The sequence below is a fragment of the Apium graveolens genome, chromosome 8, assembly GCF_009905375.1.
Source record: "Apium graveolens cultivar Ventura chromosome 8, ASM990537v1, whole genome shotgun sequence".
Lineage (NCBI taxonomy): Eukaryota > Viridiplantae > Streptophyta > Magnoliopsida > Apiales > Apiaceae > Apium > Apium graveolens.
In genome coordinates this window covers 133,303,717-133,327,013 of record NC_133654.1, presented here as the reverse complement: position 1 = coordinate 133,327,013, position 23,297 = coordinate 133,303,717, and the positions used below count along the sequence as shown (strand labels likewise).

Sequence of the window (23,297 nt, the reverse complement as noted above, 5' to 3'; positions counted from 1 at the left end):
GCTTATGTGATGCTGCCCTTCGGACTGACAAGCGCATGATCCACTTACCAAAGAGCAATGAACAAGATATTGAAGTCTCAAATCGGAAGAAACTTGGAGTGCTATGTCGACGATATGATCTCCAAATCAACAACTATACCAGGACACGTAGAAGATCTGAAGGAGTGCTTTGACAACCTGAGGAAGAACCAACCTTAATTGAATCCAGAGAAATGTACCTTCGGAGTAGGAGCAGGCAAGTTCTTAGGATTCATGATCAGCAACATAGGTATAGTAGCTAATCCGAAGAAGATAAAAGAAATCCATGAGATAAGGGCTCCCATGACCCAAAAAGATGTGCAAAAGCTAGCAGGTTCCCTAACAGCACTCAGGAGATTTATCTCAAAACTAGCAGAGAGGTGCTTACCATTCTTCGATTTACTCAAAGGAGCAAGTAACAAGAAAGAGGTAAATTGGAGTCCGGAGTGCCAAAAGGCATTTGAGGAAATTAAGTCCCACCTCTCTCAGCCACCAGTCTTAACTAAAGCTCAACTAGGAGAGCCTCTCTACTTATACTTATCAGCAGAAGCACAAGCAGTAGGAGCTGCCCTGATCAGGGAAGAGAATGGAAAATAGCAACCAATATACTACATAAGCCAAGTTCTTAAAGATGCGGAAACCAGATACCCAAGACTAGAAAAGTTCGCCTTCGTATTAGTCACAATATCAAGAAAGCTCAGGCACTACTTCCAAGGAAGAGAAATAAGAGTGGTAACAAATCAGCCTCTAAGGAAGATAATTCAAAAGCTAGATGTCTCGGGAAGACTAGTTAATTGGGCTGTGGAGTTAAGCAAGTTTAACTTAAGCTTCATTCCCAGGACTACCATCAAAGCTCAAGCACTTATAGATTTCATAATCGAATGCAACTTTCCGGTAGAAGAACCGGAACCAATGAACATAGACCCGGAGACAAACCAAGATGCAAAACCGGGAGTCTGGACCTTAAAAGTAGATGGATCTTCAACAGGCGACAGGTCGGGAGCCGGACTCATACTGAAAAGTCCTGAAGGATTCATCATTCAAACAGCTATATCCTTCGGGTTCCCGGCAATAAACAATCAGGCGTAATATGAGGCATTGATTGCAGGACTAAAGCTCTCCAGGACTCTAAGGGTCTAGGATATAAAAATCTAGAGCGACTCCCAGATAGTGGTCAAGCAAACAAACGGAATAGATAGCAAAAGGCCCCATTCTGGAAAAGTATCAAGCATTGGTTCAAAGTTACCTAGCCTCAATCCCAAAGCATCAAGTCCTAAAGATATGTAGAGAAGAAAATGAAGAAGCAGATATCCTATCCAAATTATTCCAGAACTCATCAGACTTGGACTGCTCAGTTTACTTTGAAGAACTCCACAAACCATCTATTGATTCTGAAGAGGTCTTGGAGATCGAAAGCAACCAGAACTGGATGACTCCCTTCATAAACTACTTAGAAAAAGGAGAGCTACCAAAAGACAAAAGAAAGGCCCAAAGACTGAAAGCAAAAGCAGCCAAGTTCTTCCTTGAAGAAGGACTACTTTACCGCAGGACTTTCTCATCTCCTACCCTGAAGTGCGTAGGCCCAGAAGAAGCAAAGTACTGTTTGATGGAAGTACATGAAGGGATATGCAGAGATCATATGTCCGTAAAGGCCCTAACTCATAAGATCATAAGACAAGGCTACTACTGGCCAACTATCCACCAGGACGCAATAGAGTTTGTGAAAAATGCAAGGAATGCCAGCTCTTTAGCAATGTGTCCCAGATCAGCCCAGTCCTACCTTCCTCAGTCCTATCAGCAATCCCCTTTACCGTCTGGGGTATTGACATTATGGGACCCTTTCCCTGAGCCAGAGGAGATCTCAGGTACTTGTTAGTCTCAATTGATTACATGACCAAATGGGTTGAAGTGAAAGCAATGAGGACAATTAATTAGCAAGACCGCATAAAGTTTATGGACAACATTTTGATGATGTTCGGGATTCCACGAGTCCTATTATCAGATAACGGACCACAGTTCATTGGATCAGAATTTGAGTCCTACCTTCAGGAGCGCGGGATAAAGCACAAAAAATCATCAGTAGCATTTCCCCAAGGAAACAGCCAAGTAGAAATCACCAATAGAATCCCGCTCCAAGGTATCGAAAAAAGACTCAAATAGAGCAAAAGCAAATGGCTAGAAGAACTACCAAGCGTACTATGGTCCTACAGGACAAGCCCCAGGACAAGCACCGGAGAAACTCCATTCAACTAGCTTATGGAACAGAAGCAATGCTTCCTATTGAGGTAGGATCTCCTTCTCACAGAGCAATAAACTTTGATGAAGAAGCCAACGAAGAAGGACTCAGAACAAACATGGAGCTAATTGATGAGGTCCGGGACCAAGCTGTAGAAAGGATGGAAAAATACAAGGAGAAGACCATAGAGCACTTCAGTAAGAAGTCCATAGTCAAAAACTTCCAAGTGGGAGACTTAGTCCTACGAGACACAGAAGCATTAGATCCCACAAACACTGGAAAGCTAATGCCCAAATGGGAAGGACCATACAAGGTCAAAGAAGTCCTGAGGCCAGGAACTTACAAACTCCTGAACATGGATGGCTCAGAAGTCCCCAATACTTGGCATGGACTAAGACTAAGGAAATTCTACCAATAGGAAAAAACAACAAAAGCAACCAAAATCTTGTAGCCAATATGGCAAGCAACCAGTTTATTTTTACTTATGCTTTGTAAGAATGAAACTATGGAATAATGAAAAGCATTTCTCTTTTTACAATTATTAAAACTACCCACTAGTCCGGACAAGCTATTAGTCAGGATTAGAACAACCATATTTACTTACAAATAATTTTCTAAGAAGCCATCACGAGTCTGGACAAATTATAAGTCAGGACTAGAGCAACCATATTTACTTAGAATTATTTTCTAAGTAAAACTAAGCAACCACTAGTCCAGACAAGCTATGAGTCTGGACTAGAGCAAACATATTTACTTAGAATTATTTTCTAAGTAAAAATAAGCAACCACTAGTCCGAACCATATACGAGTCTGGACTAGAGCAAACATATTTACTTAGAATTATTGTCTAAGTAAAACTAAGCAACCACTAGTCCGGACAAGCTTTGAGTCTGGACTAGAGCAAACATATTTACTTACAGTTATTTTTTTATGAAAAAATAAGCGATTACTAGTCCAGACCAACTATGAGTCTGGACTAGAGCAAACATATTTACTTAAAATTATTTCCTAAGTAAAATAAGCGACCACTAGTCCGGACCAACTATGAGTCTGGACTAGAACAAACAAATTTATTTAGAATTATTTTCCAAGTACAAATAAACAACCACTAGTCCGGACTAACTAAGAATCTGGACTAGAGCAAACAACAACTTAGAAATTTTTTTTAAGGCAAGAATAATACAGAGACAAAGCTCAATAACAGCAAATGAAAGCAAATATTCAAAAGTTAACCGGACTCAAGTTTGCCCGGAGCCAAGTACGATTATTACAACCAAAAAGGATTGAAAGTCTTAAACAATATCAAATTACAATTCATAAAAAATCTAAGAGTCCGGAGCATTCGGCAGAAGGAAACTGGGGCAAGGACCATCGAAGGGCTCCGGATCATTGAGTCTAGCTTCAATGTTCTGCTTGGCCTTAATGAATTCTTCAACAAAACTATCCTAATTCGCCTCCGGATCAGTCTTGATATGTCTCTCAGCAATGACCAATCTCCGGAGCACCGGCATTTGCAATGGCCCTATCATACTCCTTGGACTTCTTGTACTCTTCAATGACTTCAAATTCCAGCCTCACAAAGGAAAGCTGCTTCCGGAGTTCAGCTAAATCAGACTTCAAATCCGCAGCCTCCTTCTCAGCATTCTCATCCCGGGTTGTAACCTCAGTGAGATGCTTATTCATCCCGGAGAGAGATGTATCCTTGATAATGATCTGATCCCGGAGTTGACCAATCTCAATGTCCTTATTAACAATGGAGCTTCGAGCATTTTTCAAGTCATTGTATGCAAGAGAAGCAGCTCCGGCCATATAACCACCAAGCTACAAAATATAAGATACAAGCCTCAGAAAAATACTCAAGGAAATAATAGAAGATAAACAGAAATCAAAGAAATGTTACATACTTGGCCCCAGATACGAGTACACTCCTTCATCGTAACATCGAATCCAGAGTGATTCATCTCCTTCTACTCAGCCGGAGAAGGTATCTCAGCCATAGAGTGTGCAACTTTCATCTCAAACCCCGGAATGGATCTCTCCGGCTGTCCTCCAACAACGCCTTTTCCCGTGTCCGCTCCGGACTCACCACCAACAGCAACATTATGAGCCCGGGGAGGCTTTTTCCAGAACTCCGGGGCCTCTTCTTCTTCCGGCCAGCCTCGACTTCTGGAACCTCTCCAAGAGGCTCAAGCTCCTCCAAGTTCGCAAATTCGTCACCAATATCAGCATCAACATCCGGCTCTGGACCCCTCTCATTCCCGCCAGACTCCGGCTTCGAAATAACGTTGCTCTGAGACCCTTCCTCCACAGAAGCATTGGATCCGAACCCACCAACTGCAGCTTTCTTAGGCAGTTTGAAAGCCTTCCCCAAATCCTTCAAGGCATCACCGTACGCTGAGGAAGACATGTCCGGATTATAATCCGGTAAACCTGTTAGATAACAAAGCAAAAGACAAGTCAAAACAAAAAATTTACAAAAACCAACAACTATAGAACAGTGCAACAAAGGAAAGCAGTCGGGACATAAAAACAAATAACTTACACCCTAAAATATGCATAGTTCTGTGCATCATAAAAGTGTCACGGGTCAACTGGAAACCCAAACATTTACAAAAAGCAAAGACTAGCCGGACAGCATCTCCCCGGAGAACATCCCTATGAAACCTAGTTCGGACTCCCTCAGAAGCAATATAGGGGAGGTAATGCAAATCCAAACCCCTCAGCATAATCAGCTCCCCATTCCAGTGCTTCAATGAGGACTGTTAAATTACGGGCCTGTAAGAGCCACCACAGCCGCACTCCACAACCCGGAATCGAATCTCATGTAATGGCATCTGGCTAGACCGGACTAAGCTGAAGATATGATGCCACAACTTAAAAGTGGGTTAAACCTTAAACTAGTTACAGGATACAATGAACCAAGTCATCCATTTAATCCCATTCAGAGTTATTTGCATATGAGACAACTAGTACTCATACTTGCACAAACGCTTTAAGAAAAGATGCCTGTGCGGATTCCATCCGGACCGCAGATGCTCCAGCCACACCGAAACGAAGCCATCAGCCGGTCTGTGATATATCCTCTCTCCCGGCTCAGGCCACCTCCATTCAATCCGGGGGTCGAGATGGAAAGCAGCCCAGATTGAAGGATCCTGTGTCGCATGGTCCAAGGCGGCATACTCCTCTTTTAACTCATAAGGCTCTTTGGCCACAATACTATCTGCGAACTTTCTGTCAAATTCAGCCTTATCGTAGGCCCCGGACCGGCATTAGTCTGCCTCGCGTAACCAGACCTAATACTTCTATAATAGAAGCTATTTTCTATCTCATCACTCTTGGTGATGAAATAGCTCTGAGTGCCAACCCACAAACCCTCCGGAGTGCAAGGCACCTTCCTCGAAGATATCCTAGCAATGGTCAGTTTAGTGATAGCATTGGAATCTGAGGTGGACGCCTTTTTCCCCATCTCGATGCGCTCGGAGTCACTAGTTGAGTCTAAATCAGAGTCCGAGGGCCCCAGATAGCAGGAGATGTAAGCCTTTGCATGACCTTTAGTCTGGACCGTAAACCTAAAATAAGTGATAAAGGTTAGTCTAAATCCCTACAGTTTATTTATCTTGAAAACTACATGGTCCAGACTACCCTATGTCCAATTTTATTTAAAGTTAAAAGCAAACAATCCGGAGACCCGATGCTCAAAAGTCAATACACAAACACAAACAAAATAACCATCAGCAAAATTCCGGTCTACAAAAACCCTACAAATAACATCTTAGTCAGGACTCAAGCCGCAAAGACACAAGAACAACATTCACCAAATACAAAGCCACAAGTTCGGACTCAGCAATCAAGTCCGGACTCAACCAAAAAACCCTAATCCCAAAACATGATTACACGAAATCAAAACACCAAATCATGCCCAAAAACATATACATACATACACATAAACACGTTCATAGCTATGAACACAAGAACCATACCAAACAAAATAAACAAAACCGAAGCAAGTAACAGGATTTTGAAGCATATGCAAAACAAATACAAGAAAGAAGAAGAAACTTACAGGTTTAAAGAATATGGAGATTTTGGGGATGACCGAGCAACGAACAGAAACCCTCGAGTTCTCCCGTGAACAAACGCTGGAAAAGCTTTAGAGAAAAAGAAGAGAGCAAAAGCAAGAAGATAAGAGGTAAAAAAGAAAAGGAAGGGGAATGAGTGCCTTTTATAGGCACGGTGAATCTCAACAGTCTATAGCCACGTGGCCAAATCCTGGCCATCCATCACAATCGCGTGTACACGATAAATAATGTGCATCATTATTATGGCACGTCTTTTAACCAGTAAGAACTATAAGAATTCAAATCATTGGGGGGAGAATCCAAAAACCATTTCAACTTCCAAGTTCGGACTACTAATCTCAATCCAATCCGGACTGGGGGCAAGAAAAGCTCAAATTCATCTAAAGATAACCGACTTTAGTCCTGATTGGCCGAACTCAACGCAATACGGGCTGTGGGGCAAGAAAAGCTCAAATTCTTCTAAAAACAACTACCTTTAGTCCTGATTGGCCAAACTCAACGCAATCCGGACTGGGGAGTAAGAAAAACTCAAATTCTTCTAAAGACAACCACCTTTAGTCCTGATTGGCCGAACTCAACGCAATACGGACTGGGGGCAAGAAAAGCTCAAATTCTTCTAAAGACAACCAACCTTAGTCCTGATTGGCTGACCTCAATCAAATCCGGATTGGGGGGCAAGAAAAGCTCAAATTCTTCTAAAGACAGCCAACCTTAGTCCTGATTGGCTGAACTCAACGCAATCCGGACTAGGGGCAAGAAAAGCTCAAATTCTTCTAAAGACAACCAACCTTAGTCCAGATTGGCTGACCTCAATCCAATCCGGACTGGTGGGCAAGAAAAGCTCAAATTCTTCTAAAGACCAACAACTTTAGTCCTGATTGGCCGAACTCAACGCAATCCAGATTGGGGGGGTAAGAAAAGCTAAAATTCTTCTAAAGACAACAAACTTTAGTCCTTATTGGCTGAACTCAACACAATCCGGACTGAGAGGCAAGAAAAGTTCAAATCCTTCTAAAACAATCACCTTTAGTCCTGACTGGCTGAACTCAATGCAATCCAGACTGGGGGCAAGAAAAGCTCAAATTCTTCTAAAGACAACCTTTAGTCCTGATTGGCTGAACTCAACGCAATACGGACTGGGGGCAGGAAAAGCTCAAATTCTTTTAAAGACAACCAACCTTAGTCCTGATTGGCTGACCTCAATCCAATCCGGACTGGGGGGCATGAAAAGCTCAAATTCTTCTAAAGAAAACCAACCTTAGTCCTGATTGACTGAACTCAACGCAATTCGGACTGGGGGCAAGAAAAACTCAAATTCTTCTAAGAACAACCAACCTTAGTCCTGATTGGCTAAACTCAACTCAATCCGGACTATGGGCAAGAAAAGCTCAAATGATTCAAAATACAACAAACTTTAGTCCTGATTAGCTGAACTCAACACAATTCGGACTATGGGCAAGAAAAGCTCAAATTCTTCTAAAGACCAACAACTTTAGTCCTGATTGGCCGAACTCAATGCAATCCGGACTGGGGGCAAGAAAAGCTCAAATTCTTCTAAAGACAACAATCAAAAGCTCATGTTCTTCAAACAAGCCCAAATTTACTCCCCCATCCAGAAAATCTGTATAAGGGAGTGGGGGGCACATGATAGTACATGTAGCTCCTGCAAGTACTAGTCTTGGACTCCCAACTCCATATAGCTCCTGAAAGGACTAGTCCTAGACTCCTAACTCAGTCCAGTCCCGCACACTGCCAGTTCTAACTGGCCCAATCCCGCAATCCCAACCTTGGGAAATCCCAGCACGTGAGGCACTTACCTAAGCACATGACAGGGACAACTGTCACCCATCAATAATGGGAATAATCAGGGCACGTGTCAGAAGATCCTCAAAACATTCATCGGCCAGTCCCGCACTGACATGTGTAAAACATCCACTCCAACTAGGTGTCCTCCGCTCCCAGAACCAATGGCTACAATTTAAAGTTACCAACCCCAAAACCCTATCCTTGGGATATTTATAGCCCCAAGAAGGTAAGGTTTTGCGGTTAATCACTCTCTCACACTCATATACACACACAACCACTTTGCATTTATATATATCTTCATCTTCCCCAAAAGTGAGTTCTTACTCTCACACCGGAGGCGCCGCGAGACCCAAACCCCCCTTCCGGTATTGTTTTGTAGGAGCCCCACGACGGTTACACCTTCACAGCGATGAAGGATCCAGGCACGATGTTGAAGGAGCGGCTCCGCCACCAGGAGTTATCAATGCTTTCTTGCTTTGTTTGTTTTTTATATTTTTCTTTTCGTGGGCATTCGAGTTTCATGTTATGGCATTATGCCTTTGTACATTTTATCATGTTCATCTTTTGATTTGCATTTCGAATCTTTTTTTTTCTTTTCTATATTTTTATTTTAGCAATTAAAGTATAGACCTTGAAGGGTAGCGGCTGCGGGTTCCCTATGATAAAAAAGTATATACCTAATTTCTGAAAAGGTTGGCTCAGTTGGTTAAAGAGGGGATAATTATCCTCTTGGTCACAAATTCGAATCCGACGGGAGGAGAATTTATGATTAGTCCTCCTTAATCAGAGCTTGTCGCTTAAGTGCAGTTTATGTTGGTTCACGTGGTTTGCAGGCTATTGCGTGAACCCGTGGGGTTTATCTAGTGCGTACCCGAAGGGTAGAGGCTGCTGGTTCCCTACGATAAAAAAATTATATACATAATCTAGCTATTTAATATAGTGCAACCCAACTAGTTTCTATTAATAAAAAAAATATTAATTTAGTCACATTCCTTCTGTGATCATCAGACTTTACATGTCACATGGGTACCTCATTTTTCTCTTACTGGCCAAATCCTTTCATTTTACATATTTTCTTAGTCCCTTTAATTCAGTATATACTAGCTTTGTAACTTAAAATTCTAGTGTTATACTATATTGTCTTAAGCTTTAACCACAATACAAACATGGTCTTATAATAAATTAAAGTAACTAGCTTCTAACTAAACTCTTTTTAAACACATAATCTAATCAAAATAATTTCAATTAAATTAACAAGTAGGCACATGTTTTGGTCAAGTACTAAAATATTAGATAACATCTTTAGCTTACCAAGTCAATGTCATATCAAACTTATAAACTATTAATAAATAACTTACTTCACAAAATAAAAATTATGTGCATGTTTAAATTGCATGTGTTTTAGGACATAGATGTGACGGCAGTTTTCGAGGTCCAGCAAGGTTGCTTTTTCATTCCCTTTCCGTGATGCTTGACAAATGAGGATAGATTTTATCTTGATATACAGCCTTGAATATATCTCCTATTTTCCATGGATGAAAAATAGAATGTTTCTTCTTCTTCAGACTCCAAGATCACATGCAAGTTTGTCTTGGCTACTCATCATCTTTTTTTGAAATTTCTATCAGCTCATGTGATGTGACAGTCCTAGGTTTTGACCACTTTCACGTCACTATCAGTAGCTATAGATATTCATAGTTGTTGATAGCCATACGACCAATAAATTCATAGCCATTGAAGGCCTTTTGCTACATCCTTCCTTAGCCACTAATAATTACTTGCTTAGCAGTTGATGGACTGATGTAGATAGCTGTTGATGCTCTGTCTTCACTAGCAGTTGCTGACTCACTTCACTTAATCTGAATTAAATGGCACTGAATATTTACACTTAGCCTGAAGGGTTTCGAGCAGATAAACACAACGGAAATGATGTGAAATTAAATTAAAACCAGAAAAAAATCAAAACCCTACGCATGATCCATGCAAAAATAGATATTTAATTCGTATTAAGAATCTTTACCTTAAAGAAGCTTTAAGAGTTCATTAATGGAGGATTAATGGAGTTCCAAATCTTGTTGAATCACCACGTATCCCACTCTCGTGATCTTCGCTCTACGGTATCCACAGAAACGCCTTTCTTGAAGGATTGATGTGTACTAGCACGCGAAAACTCCACCTCTGCCTCTCTTCCTCTTTCTCCTTGAACGTCTAGGGGTTTGTAAACCATGTATCCTTATATATAAATCACCTCTCAAAGAGTTTATATTGAGAGAAGAATGAGTTTTTTAATTAAAGATCTAATTACAATTAATACTAATCTGAAATCCCAATTTTTATTTATTTAATTAACACTATATTAATTAATAACTTATTTCGGAATTAGTTTAAGTAATTTATCTATTTTATTTATTTAATTAATTAAATCATACTTAATTAATATCATAAATAACAATTACTTATTTAATTTAAATTCATAATTTAAATTATATCTCCTTCAAGCGTTCTTTTTGTGTGACCATGTAGGTTATTATTATGTTGGAAATAATTTTAATATCTCATGTTAAAATTATAAACAATGAGCGGCATCTAGTAATACATCATTGATACCCAAGTAATAATAATTAAATTGGTGATTCGATTAGACCTTTTGTAATAATGTACAATGTAATATAATCTCTTTAACTAAATATTTTAGATTAAACTAGAGGCATGTAATGTGTCATTCTCATCATAGTTTAATCAAAGTTTTCTTGATCAATGAGTAGATTATCATATTAAATCAACATTTGAGCACAGCCATGCATTTCATAGTCTAGCTCACACAAGAGGCCAATAATATCATTCCAAAAATAAGAAAGTTGAATCCCATCTAGATCATTCATATTTCTCATACGATTCATAATATACCCGATGTCCACTTTTATCATTATCCGGTCAAGGATAACTTTTAATAGAATCAAAGTATATTAATTCTCGTAAATAAATATGATCAGCAGAATTTATCTCTAGAGCTGGTGTCTTTGATGTAGATGGAGCTTCCAGATAAAAAACTTTAGGTATATTCAAATTATGAATATCTATTTCAGAATTATCAGTTTGTTTTTTAGCATCATCTGTAGCTTTAATAGGAGAGACAGGAGGGGTAACAACTGTGTTAGTAGCAGTGTCTTTGGATTGAGCTGGAAGGGCTTCAATGAGAATTGGTTCTTGTGAGATCAGAGATTTCTGATCCCCTTCCTCAGCTTCTTCAGTATCTTCTGATATAGCCTTAGCCAAATACCTCCTCGCCTTCATTTTCTTCAATCTCCTTGCCAATGAAGGAGTTGCTTCAGCAGCATCAGAATTTACAGATTTCCTTTTAAAAGTATCAGAACTTTGAGCAGCTTTCTCTTTCTGAGAAGTAACATTCTCAGCTTCAATTATCACAGGTTCAGATGCATGAACTCGTGCTTCAACAATTTCCTCAAATCATCAAAATTTATTATTGACCATTATTGAATCAAAACATTCATCACATGATAAAGTTAAAAATCGATGAAGTAAAGATTAACAAATTACAATTAAGACATGCACAGTCACATAATTTGAGAAACAAAGACCAAATCTTGCAATTTAAAGGAAATTTCATTAATATATCAGATGATTACATTTCATGAAATTTATCAATTACATGCAAAAATTACAAGATAGTCCTATTCTAAGATTCTTAACATCAACAGCCGTAGTCCTAGTCTAAGAAGACCTATCGACTAACTCCTTCTGCTGCTGATGAAGAGCACTGCAAGACGGATGATCCGTTCTTGCTGACGGAGAGCTTCTCTCCTTTCCTCTTCCAACTGATCAAGATGGAGGTGGTATTCCATCGAAAAGAACAAGAGGTCTGTGTGAATATCTTGTGGAACTGAGTTCCAGAGCTCTTCAGGAATGGCGGTGACATGCCACTCATGTTGCCAATCATCACAACTCAACTCGATGTTGAAAGTTTCATAGTTCTGGAACAAGTTAAAATGAACCATTTTTGTTGATGAGAATAAAAAGAGAGTGAGTTCGTGAGAAAATGAAAGATGTTTTGGCTGGAATGAATAGTCGGTTTAAATAACCAATAGAATACCAAGGGACGCGAGGACTGGTTAACAATTACAAGTAAAAATAACGATCCCTCGACTCCCTAGACTGATGTGTAATAATAACAGTCAGTAAAAGATCTAAAGTAAGAGTTAATGGGCACGGGAAATAATCAACAATTACTGTGCACATGCAGTTTTTCAAGACATACACGTTAACCATTAACCCATAATGATTATGACTGTTTTTATCTCACCCAAATTTATTCTGATATAAATATGACTGGTTCAGATATTACCACAAATAAGTCAAGTAAACAAAAATGCCACGTAAGCATCAAAGATTCCATCAGGATTTAATATCAGAACTTAACTTATATCAGATTTTAACAGTCATCAGAACATGGCTTTTGTACTCAAAAAGGGAATATCTTTTTTTGTGATTTTTTATACAAATACTGACTTGTTTTCTTCAGAGTTTAATCATCAGAACTTCCATCAGAACTTGTCCTCAAAAATTATGCAAATGACACTTAACTGTTTGTCAAAAACAACTTAATCAGCACAATAATTTTCATCATTCATATGGAGTGAAAGTGTGTGCATTCAGCAAAATATCAGATAAAGATTAAAGTCTGATCAACTTCAGTACCTCTTAGAAATAAGGCATAACTAAGAAAAATGATTAAAATCTGTCATCAGTCATGATATCTACTATAGAACAAATTTATGCATGAGTCCACCTCAACTGTTTGTGCTCATTTTATGCATCTTTTGAAATTCCTTTTTACAGTGGTTTCTCAATGTGAGTCAAGACTACTTATCAGAATTTATGCTGTAATCAGAGTATTTCTCGAGTAATCATAGAGTGTGAAAAGTCACCAAGATTTTTTTTTTCTTTTCTAATGCATATTACTTAATACCAGCACTTAGTTCATTCTTAAGATTTATTGACAATAGAATTTGACAGATAAGAAGCAAGAATCTAGTTTGTGACTTAGTAATAAGATACACAAAGTAAACTTGACTAAGCTCAATATCAGAATCTGCTTGTGTTAATGAGTTTCCACATAAACAACTAATTCAAACATGGGATTTCTAGTATGTTAAAGATTACTAGGTCAGCATCTAGCACAGTTATCCATCATTGGATTGAATAGCCACAGAACATTCAAAACACTTATCAGAGTATATAAATCCACATTAGATAACAATCAGCATTTAATGAATTTTCAAATTAAGCACAGATTACATATAGATAATACAATCTATAAACACTGATCATAAAGTCTGATGCATGAGAACAAAAACTAAGCAGATTTAAAGAAAGAACCTGAAACCATTCCAAGTTCACTTACCAATCTTATAAAAGTAGCTTCACATAGTAGTTTTGTAAAGATATCTGCTAGCTGTTGATCTGTTGGAACAAAATACAATTCCACTGTACCTTCATCCATATGTTCACTTATGGAATGGTACCTAATACTAATGTGCTTTGTCATGGAGTGTTGAACTGGATTACCTGTCATAGCAATAGCACTTTGATTATCACAATAAATAGGGATTTTAGAAAATTCTAACCCATAATCCAGTAACTGATTCTTCATCCATAGAATCTGTGCACAACAGCTTACTGCAGCAATATTTCTGCGTTTGTAGTTCATGTGGAAATTGACTTTTGTTTCTTGCTAAACCAAGAAACCAATCTGCCTCCAAGAAATTGGCAGCTTCCACTAGTGCTTTTCCTGTCTATTTTGCATTCTGCAAAATCTGCATCTGAAAATTCAATTGATGTACCCTTAAGGTACTTGAAAATTCTTTTCACAACTAATAAGTGAGGTTCTCTTGGATCAGCCTGAAATCTTGCACAAAGATAGGTAGCATACATGATATCAGGTATACTTGCAGTTAGATAGAGTAAGGAGCCAATCATACCTCTGTAGTTAGTAATATCTACTAATTTACCAGTATCCTTATCTAACTTGGTTACAGTGGCCATGGGAGTGGATCCAATTGAACAATCTTGCATTCCAAATTTCTTCAGTAAATTTCTGGTATACTTGGATTGATAGATAAAAGTGCCTTCTGCAGTTTGCTTGCCTTGAAGGCCCGGAAAATAGCTGAGTTCTCCCATCATACTCATTTGATATCTTGACTGCATTAGCTTTGCAAACTTCTCACACAGTTTGGAATATAATATCATCAACATATATCTGTACCAAAAGTAAGTCCTTTCCATGGTTGAGGTAGAATAAAGTCTTGTCAATTGTGCCTCTATGAAATCCACTATACAGAAGGAATTGAGCTAAAGTCTTATACCATGCTCTTGGTGCTTGCTTAAGGCCATAAAGTGCTTTGTCAAGCCTGTATACATGATTGGGAAATTTAGGATCTACAAAGCCTGGAGGTTGTTCAACATATACCTTTTCATCCAATTCTCCATTAAGAGAAGCACTTTTTACATCTATTTGAAAGACTTTAAACTTCTTGTGAGCAACATAAGCCAAAAAGATCCTTATGGCTTCTAATCTAGCAACTGGTGTAAATGTTTCATCATAATCAATACCCTCCTGTTGAGAGTAGCCTTTAGCAACCAGTCTTGCTTTATTCCTTGTAATTATGCCATCACTGTCAGTTTTGTTTCCGAACACCCATTTTTTACCAACAACTGATCTGTTCTTTGGTCTTGGCACTAGGGTTCATACTTTATTTCTTTCAAATTCATTTAACTCTTCCTGCATTGCTTGCACCCAATCAGCATCTTGAAGAGCTTCTTCCACTTTCTTTGGTTCAGTTTGAGATAGAAAAGAATGATAGAGACATTCATTTGTAGTTGCAGTTCTAGTTCTGACACCTGCTTCAAGATCTCCAATGATTAGATCAAGTGTATGTGCTTTAGTCCACTTCCTTCCAGATGGAAATTGATCTCTAGAACTGGATCCTCCCCATGATCCATGTTGTCTCCATCGGTATTTTCTGATGCTCCCCCTGTAGTTATGCTCTCTGAGACTTCATAAATTAAATTTGATTTTTCAGGAGTTGAAGAATCAGAGCTTCCAGAATTATCAGAATTTGGCTCATCAGAACTAGATGAATCAGAACTTGAAGAGCCAGTGACAGGTTCTGATACTTCTCGAGAGTCTTGAGATGTAGTAGGTTCTTCAGCTTGCTCCCCCTGGACAGGTGCATTTTCCTTTGGAGTTATTACCACAGTTTCAACGACATTAAACTTAATACATCAGAATTTATATGATCAGGATTTAAGTCAACAGAATTTCCAGAATCAGAATTTAAATCTTCATTCTCAAATCTCAGTTGATCATGATCATTGAAATCTTCATGTCAAGTAATCTTCTTATCATCAAAAGATACATTGATAGATTCCATGACAACTCTTGTTCTTAAATTGTAGACCCTGAAGGCTTTTGTGAAAGTGGATATCCAACAAAAATTCCATCATCAGCTTTTAGATCAAATTTTGACAGCTGTTCAGGATGAGTCTTAAGAACAAAACACTTACAAACAAATACATGAAAGTATTTCAGATTTGGCTTCTTCTTCTTCACCATCTCATATGGTGTTTTTCCATGCTTGTTTATAAGTGTAGCATTTTGTGTAAAACAAGCAGTCTGCACAGCTTCAGCCCAAAAATAGGTTGGTAGCTTTGCTTCATCAAGCATTGTTCGTGCAGCTTCAATAAGAGTCATATTCTTTCTTTCTACAACTCCATTTTACTGTGGAGTTCCAGGAGCAGAAAAATCATGTTTGATTCCATGATCTTTGCAGAACTTTTCCATGATTGAATTCTTGAACTCAGTGCCATTATCACTCCTTATGATTTTAACAAAATCTTTGATCAATTTATCCAGTTGTCTGACATGATCAGTTAGGGTAGATGCAGTTTTAGTCTTCTTGTGCAAGAAGTATACCCAAGTGTACCTTGTTAACTCATCCACTATAACCATATCATATTTCTTCTTTGCAATAGACATGACATTGACTGGACCAAATAGATCAACATGCAGTAGGTGATAAGGCTCAAGAATTGATGACTCAGTTTTACTCTTGAAAGAAGATTTTCTTTGTTTTGCCTTCTGACATGAATCACAAAGGCCATCAGGAGCAAATACTGCTTTTTGCAGTCCTCTCACAAGATCTTTCTTTACAAGCTCATTTATATTGTTGAAATTTAAATGAGAGAGTTTCTTGTGCCAATTCCAGCTTTCTTCAATTGATGCTCTACTCAACAGACAGATTGCAGAACCATCAGTACTTGTTGAAAGTCTGGCTTCATAAATGTTACCATGCATGTATCCTTTTAGAACCACTTTGCCTGTTGAATTACTTATAACTTCACAGTGTTCTTCAAAGAAATCCATATGATAACCTCTGTCAAAGATTTGACTTATACTCAACATATTGTGTTTAAGTCCTGAGACAAGAGCTACTTTTTCAATGATGACATTCCCAAAATTGATCTTGCCATATCCCAGAGTTTTTCCAATGTTGCCATCTCCATAAGAAACTTCTGGGCCAACTTTCTCCACAAAATCTGATAGCAGGGCTTTATTTTCAGTCATATGTCCTGAACATCCATTGTCCAGAACTAGGATGTTCTTCATGTTGCCCTGCAATCACAAAGACCACTAATGGTTAGTTTTAAGGACCTAGACTTGCTTGGATCCTTTGGCCTTTTTAAGTTTGTTAACATTTGCAGCGGATTTAACATCAGAGTTTATGCTAACAATTTTTTTGTCAGTATTAACAGTATCGGACTTTGCATCATACTTTACACTAGAAGGAATTAAAGCAACTTTCTTCAAAGAAGGTTTTATCTGATAATAATCATAGTACAAACTATGATATTCCTTACAAGTATAAATGGAATGCCATATACTACCACAATGAAAACAAGGATTTTGTGGCTTAAATCTAACAGACTGACTCTTAACTCCTGACTTAGAAGGTAAGGAGTTTATATTATTATTCTTCCTGCAAAAAGAAGCCAGATGGTTAGAGTTTCCACAGTTATAGCATTTCTTTCTAGGAGCATTAGGAACAGGCATATAATTGTTACTTTTATTCACACCTTCCTTTCCATTACTATTTTTCCTAGCTACCTTTACCTTGTTTACACTGGTAATCTCTTTCAGATTATGTTTAAGCTGCTTCTTTATCATTAAGCCTATGTTAACTTCAGTTGGTTTATCCTGTTCTAATTTGTCAGAAGTTGACTCTGTTGTCAATTCTGTCTCAATATCTTTCATCTTTTCAGAAACAGACTTTACAGTTTTAGCTACAAATTTAACAGGATTTACCTTTGGCTTAGTAGTCTGTTTAACAATAATTGGCTTAACTTGTTCAGTTCCTTTTTCACTTTTCTCATCTCCATAACCTAAGCCCTCTTTCCAGTTTCCACTACTTAGTATATCCAGAGTTGCTCTGCCAGAGTTAGTCCAAGTCCTGATAATCTCTCTCTCCTTTTCTAACTCAGTTTTTAAAGATTTATTCATTTTTAGTACTTCATCTCTAACATAGAAAGCATCATCTCTATCCTTCTGAGTTTGATGGAACATAACTAACTCTTTTTCTAAATAATCATTCCTCTTTTTAAAAGCAAGTTTTCTGAAGTTAATCTTTCACATGTTAAAGTTTGATCTCTATAGCTAATAAACATGGTTTTAAGATATAATCTCAACTCAGTAATATCATCAGTATGAAAGGCATAAGTTGTTTGAGGTACCTTTAACTCAGCAGCATCAGAACTGCTATCAGCATTTGCCATCAAGGCATAGTTCTCCTCATCTTCAGAATATGAGGTGTCTGTCCAGCTTTTCTTCTTTGTGAGAAGAGCCTTGCCTTTATCACTATTTCCTTTCTTGTAGTCAGGAGATATGTGGCCTTTCTCACCACCGTTGTAGCATTTGATATATGAGTAATCTCCTATGTCATACTTTCCTCCTTTGAATCAGACTTTATGATGAGAGCTTTTCCTTTTCCTTTCTTTGAGACAGCCACTTTGGGGGATTCCTCCTCAGCATTAAGAGCAACTGTTCTTGACTTTCTCCCATGTCTCTTGCTTCTTTGATCCATCTCAAGTTCATAAGTCTTGAGCATTCCATAAATTTCATCAAGAGTAGTTTCATCAAGAGCATAGTTATCTCTTATAATAGTAGCTTTCAAATCCCAACTTTCAGGAAGAGCTAAAAGGAATTTTAGATTTGAATCTTCAATGTCATATTCCTTGTCCACCAGTGACAGATCATTCAAGAGTTTGACAAATCTATCATATAAGTCAATTAATGACTCATCACTTTTCGAGTCAAAGTGCTCATACTCTTGAGTGAGTATAGTCCTCATGTTTTTCTTGATTGCATCAGTTCCCTGACACCTTATCTCCAAAGCATCCCATATCTCCTTTGCAGTCTTGTATTGAATTACCCTATTTGACATGACATTATCAATGACACTATGTAGCAAATGCCTTACCTTTGCATCCTTGGCAATAGATGAGATATCTTCAGCTGTGTATTCACTTTTCTCCTTTGGTATGGTCTTTGCTGGTTGATTTGCAACTACAACAGAGAGCTTGGTTGGCTTATGTGGTCCTTCATAAATTCTGTCAAGGTATTCTGGATCTATAGCTTCCAGAAACATAGCCATCTTCACTTTCCATATGTGATACTCAAAAGGTCTCAACATGGGAACCCTGATAGTCTCATATCGACTATGGGTTTGAGTCTTTGGAGTTTCTTCAGTTGTGGCGGGCTTGGTTGTATTTTCTGCTTCTTCAGACATGATTATTTTGGATCTTTACTGTATGTGTGTTAACAAATGTGCTCTGATACCACTTGTTAGGTCACACAACACTGTAGAAGGGGGTTGAATACAGTGTATTCGATATAATAAAATTTGTTACAATAGAACTGTTCTCTCTCAATGATGACCAAATATCACGAGAGCTGCTAGGTTACAATATATGATCTTCTCGATGATCGTAACTCTTATAGAGTAAACCTATGTCTATGTTTATATAGACACACAGTTATAAGATAACTTCTATTTGATATGGAATATAATTCTGTCTCCTAAAATATATCAACCAGATATCTTATATAATTCTTCTAGTCCTCTAACTTTTTCCATGCATATCTTCTTCTTGTATTTGTCTCGATCTTCTTTCCTGTGAATCAGCTTCCATCCTTAACTGTTAGTCCTCCAGTACTTAAGTTCTGATATCCATCTTCTGATAATCTAAGTCCTGATATCCTTAAGTCCTGACTTTCAGTAAGTCCTAATTCCCGTAAGTACTGATATTTCCTGTTAGTTAAGATCTGAAAACTAAACATGAAACATATTAGACATGACATCTCAAATATATGCAACAAAGTCTTTGATTGGTGAATCTTTTCCCGATGAGCAGTTATTTGGAGTACAAGCAGAAGAACTGTGGTTCGCTGATATAGTGAACTACCTTTTGAGTAACGTTATGCCTCCAAAGTTGACTTTCACTCAAAGGAAGAAGTTTCTAAATGAAGTGAAGTGGTATATGGGGGATGAACCATTTCTTTTTCATCAATGAGCTGACCAAATCATCAGGAGATGTATTCCTTACAGCGAAACGGGGGGGATCTTGCGAGATTTCCACTCAACGGCTTATGGAGGACATTACGGTGGAGAAAAGACAACATCTCGTATTCTTCAAGCAGGTTTCTTTTGGCCAACTTTATTTAAAGATGCTCATCAGTTCGTTTTGAAATGTGATCGATGTCAACATGTGGGTAATATGTCCAAGAGGGATGAGATGCCTCTTAATGTGCTTCTCGAGGTTGAAGTCTTCGATGTGTAGGGAATTGACTTTATGGCACCATTTGTATCATCTTGTAACAATCACTATATCTTGTTGGCGGTTGATTACGTGTCAAAATGGGTTGAAGTTAAGGCATTGCCAATGAACGATGCGAAGGTAGTGCTTAATTTCCTTCACAAGCAGATATTCACAAGATTTGGAACTCTAAGAGTCATAATTAGTGATGAGGGGTCGCATTTCTATAACCGCAAGTTCATTGCTATAATGCAAAGGTATAATATGAATCATCGCATTGCTACGGCTTATCATCCTCAGACGAATGGTCAAGCCGAGGTATCTAACAGGGAGATGAAGCGTATTTCAGAGAAAGTTGTGTGTCCATCGAGAAAAGATTGGTCTTTGAAGCTTGATGAAGCTGTTTGGGCGTATCGAACAGCGTACAAGACTCCGCTAGGGATGTCACCGTATCAGTTGGTTTATGGTAAGGGGTGTCATTTACTGGTGGAGCTAAAATATGAAGCGTATTGGGCTTTGAACAAATTGAATCTGGATTTGGATGCAGCTGGAAAGAAGAGGATGCTTCAATTGAATGAGCTTGACGAGTTTTGACTTCAAGCTTATGAGAACAACAAAATATATAAGGAGAAAGTCAATAGGTGGCACGATCGCGGTCTAGTGCTCATATCATATGTGCCGGGGCAACAAGTTCTTTTGTTCAACTCTTGTCTCCGTCTTTTTCCTGGAAAGTTGAAGTCAAGATGGGCATAGCCGTTTGTTGTCAAAACTGTGTTTCCACATGGAGCGGTGGAGATTTTTGAGAATGATCTGGGCCAAGCATTCAAGGTAAATGGTCAGAGGTTGAAGCATTACTATGGTGACACGACGAACCGCGAGGTGGTTAGTGCCGTTTTGTTGTCCTTTTGATCTCGAGTTTTTACGTCAAGCGAACGACGTAAAGCAAGCGCTTCTTGGGAGGCAACCCAAATTTGTTGTACATTAGTAGGTAGAGGAAGCAAGAAGAAAGGACAAAAACACAAAAAAAAAATCAGAAAAAACAGAAAATTTCAGGGCTAACTTCAGAAGATGAGTGCGTTCGCGCTTATCCAGCGCGCGGCCACGCTGCAATTACAGAAACCAGGCGCGCCCGCGCTGATCTAGCACGCGGTCGCGCCGGTTTGGCAGAAGTTAGGTGCGGACGCGCTGTTCTAGCGCGCGGCCGCGCTGGGATCCCCATTCAGAAAAAAATAAAAGGAAGTTTGTGAAGAGAAAATCGGGGTTTTTAATAGAAAATCAATTCCTACCCGAATTTTACTCTCCCACATCCCAAATTTCCCTCACCAAATCAAAGCCATTATTCCCACTATTCCCATAATCAATTCCCACTTTTATTCCATATCTAATTCTCTTTTCACCACTTATAAATACATACACTTATACACAAACTTCTCCACCACTTCACAAATTCTCTCTCAAATACACAACTTTTATTCTCTCTAGTCAATCCAAATGGCACCCAAGAGACAAAGAACGCAAGTAAGCAGCAGCACCACCGATTCTTTTAGTGCGGGTGGTGTGAGGCCGAGGTTTTCTACTCCCGAGGCTGAAGCGGAGTATACGATGCTTCTCTCTAAGACTATTATCAAGGAGCGAGGTTTTCTGCCATCGGGGAAGGATGGTATGTTGTTCGAGATGATTCTGGAGATGGGCTAGCTCCTTTTTGCGAGGCACCTGATGTTGTGCCCATGAGTATTGTTCGAGAGTTTTATGCTAATATGAAGGCGGAGAAGAATGGCTTCACGGTGGTTAGTGGGATGAAGGTGGAGTACAGTGTAGGGGCGATAAGGAGAGAGATTAATCAACCTGTGAGGAAGCTCGGTCAGGATATTTGGAACGATAAGACTCCGAAAGATTTTGATTTGGATTTGATTGTTGCTACCTATGTGTGCCGAAGACTCATTGAAAGATCAAGAGGGGCACAACTGATTATGCCACATTCCCTGCTTCTTGTATGAACATATTTGCACGTGCTTGGAATGCCTTTATTTGTGCTAACATCATGCCATCTTCTCATATGCATGAGGTTACCATGGACCTTGGTAGGTTTATTCACCAAGGTATTTTTAGATTTTTGAGAGGGAGCACTTCGGGTTTTATACCCTATGCGTCCATAGTAACGAAGTTGTGTGCGGCAGTTCGTGTTCGTTGGGCCATACATGAGCAGCTTCAGCTCCCTAGTTCTGCTATTAATAGTTCAATTATATTGAACATGGTGGAGTGGTACGGTGGTAAGCCCGACCCTAAGGGGCTTGGTTATTCATTTGATATGCTTCTGGGCAAGCGACCAGCTGATCAGATGTATGCTGGTGGTTCAAAGTTTTCCCATGAGGAGAGCTCGGCTAGGTGAGAAGATAGGGTCGTCCCACTCACAGGGACCATCGCAGCAGGGTAGTGTGCAGTATAGGTGTCTGACGAGGAGGATGGATGCGATACATGATATCCATAGCAGGTTTGCACATGATCTTACCCAGGTATTGGGGACAGCTTTCAGAGCCACATGTGTTGACATCCAGTGGCCAGTATTTGGTGAGGATTCTGTGTATCCACCTCAGGACATGCCTGACACTCCACCCGTTGTTGAGGGTGAGGATCCTGATTCCGAGTAGGTATGCCTGATTCCTTACTATTACCTTCATTGAGGACAATAAATATTTTAAGTTTGGGGGTAGTAGTTGAAGGAATATGTTTTGTGTGAGTCACATATAGTTTGCATATCGATGATAGTTTAGTTCATATAGTTGCATTTTTGCCATTTAGTTTTTTTTTGGTAGTTTTTATGATAGTTTGTTCATATAGTTCATGCATTTGCATTATAACATGATCTCGTAGATGATATTTATGACTGACTTGTGATATTGATGCTAGTGTAGTGATGTCGTATTTAGTGATGTTGAGTCGTATTGAGTTGATTTGCATGCTAGAGACACTTGTATTTCACTAAGTCTTATAGGGTGCTTGAGTGCTAGATCATGATTATGGTTTGTTTGTTTGTCGAGGTTTAATCGCTTATTTATATTTAAAATTTAGGATATTCTCTTAATAATAAAATAACAAGGATTTTTAGAAATTGGAGAAAAAATTGGATTTCATTGCTAGTTGTTGTGGATAGGTGTCAAATGGCTAGTAGCCGGCTAATATTATATGAGTAGTCTAGGGTTGAACGAGATGGAGCGAAACACACTCATTTAGAAATTGTGAAAAAAGAAAAGAAAAAATAAAGAATGAAA

At 38.7% G+C, this 23,297-nt stretch overlaps 1 protein-coding gene across 1 annotated transcript; it reads left to right on the top strand.

Moving 5' to 3' along the window:
• The first annotated feature begins 2,189 nt into the window (after positions 1–2,189).
• Positions 2,190–2,672, top strand: LOC141680011 (uncharacterized). The gene has a single exon (XM_074486348.1). The coding sequence runs from the start codon at positions 2,190–2,192 to the stop codon at positions 2,670–2,672; it is 483 nt and encodes a 160-aa protein (XP_074342449.1).
• Positions 2,673–23,297: the final 20,625 nt, after the last annotated feature.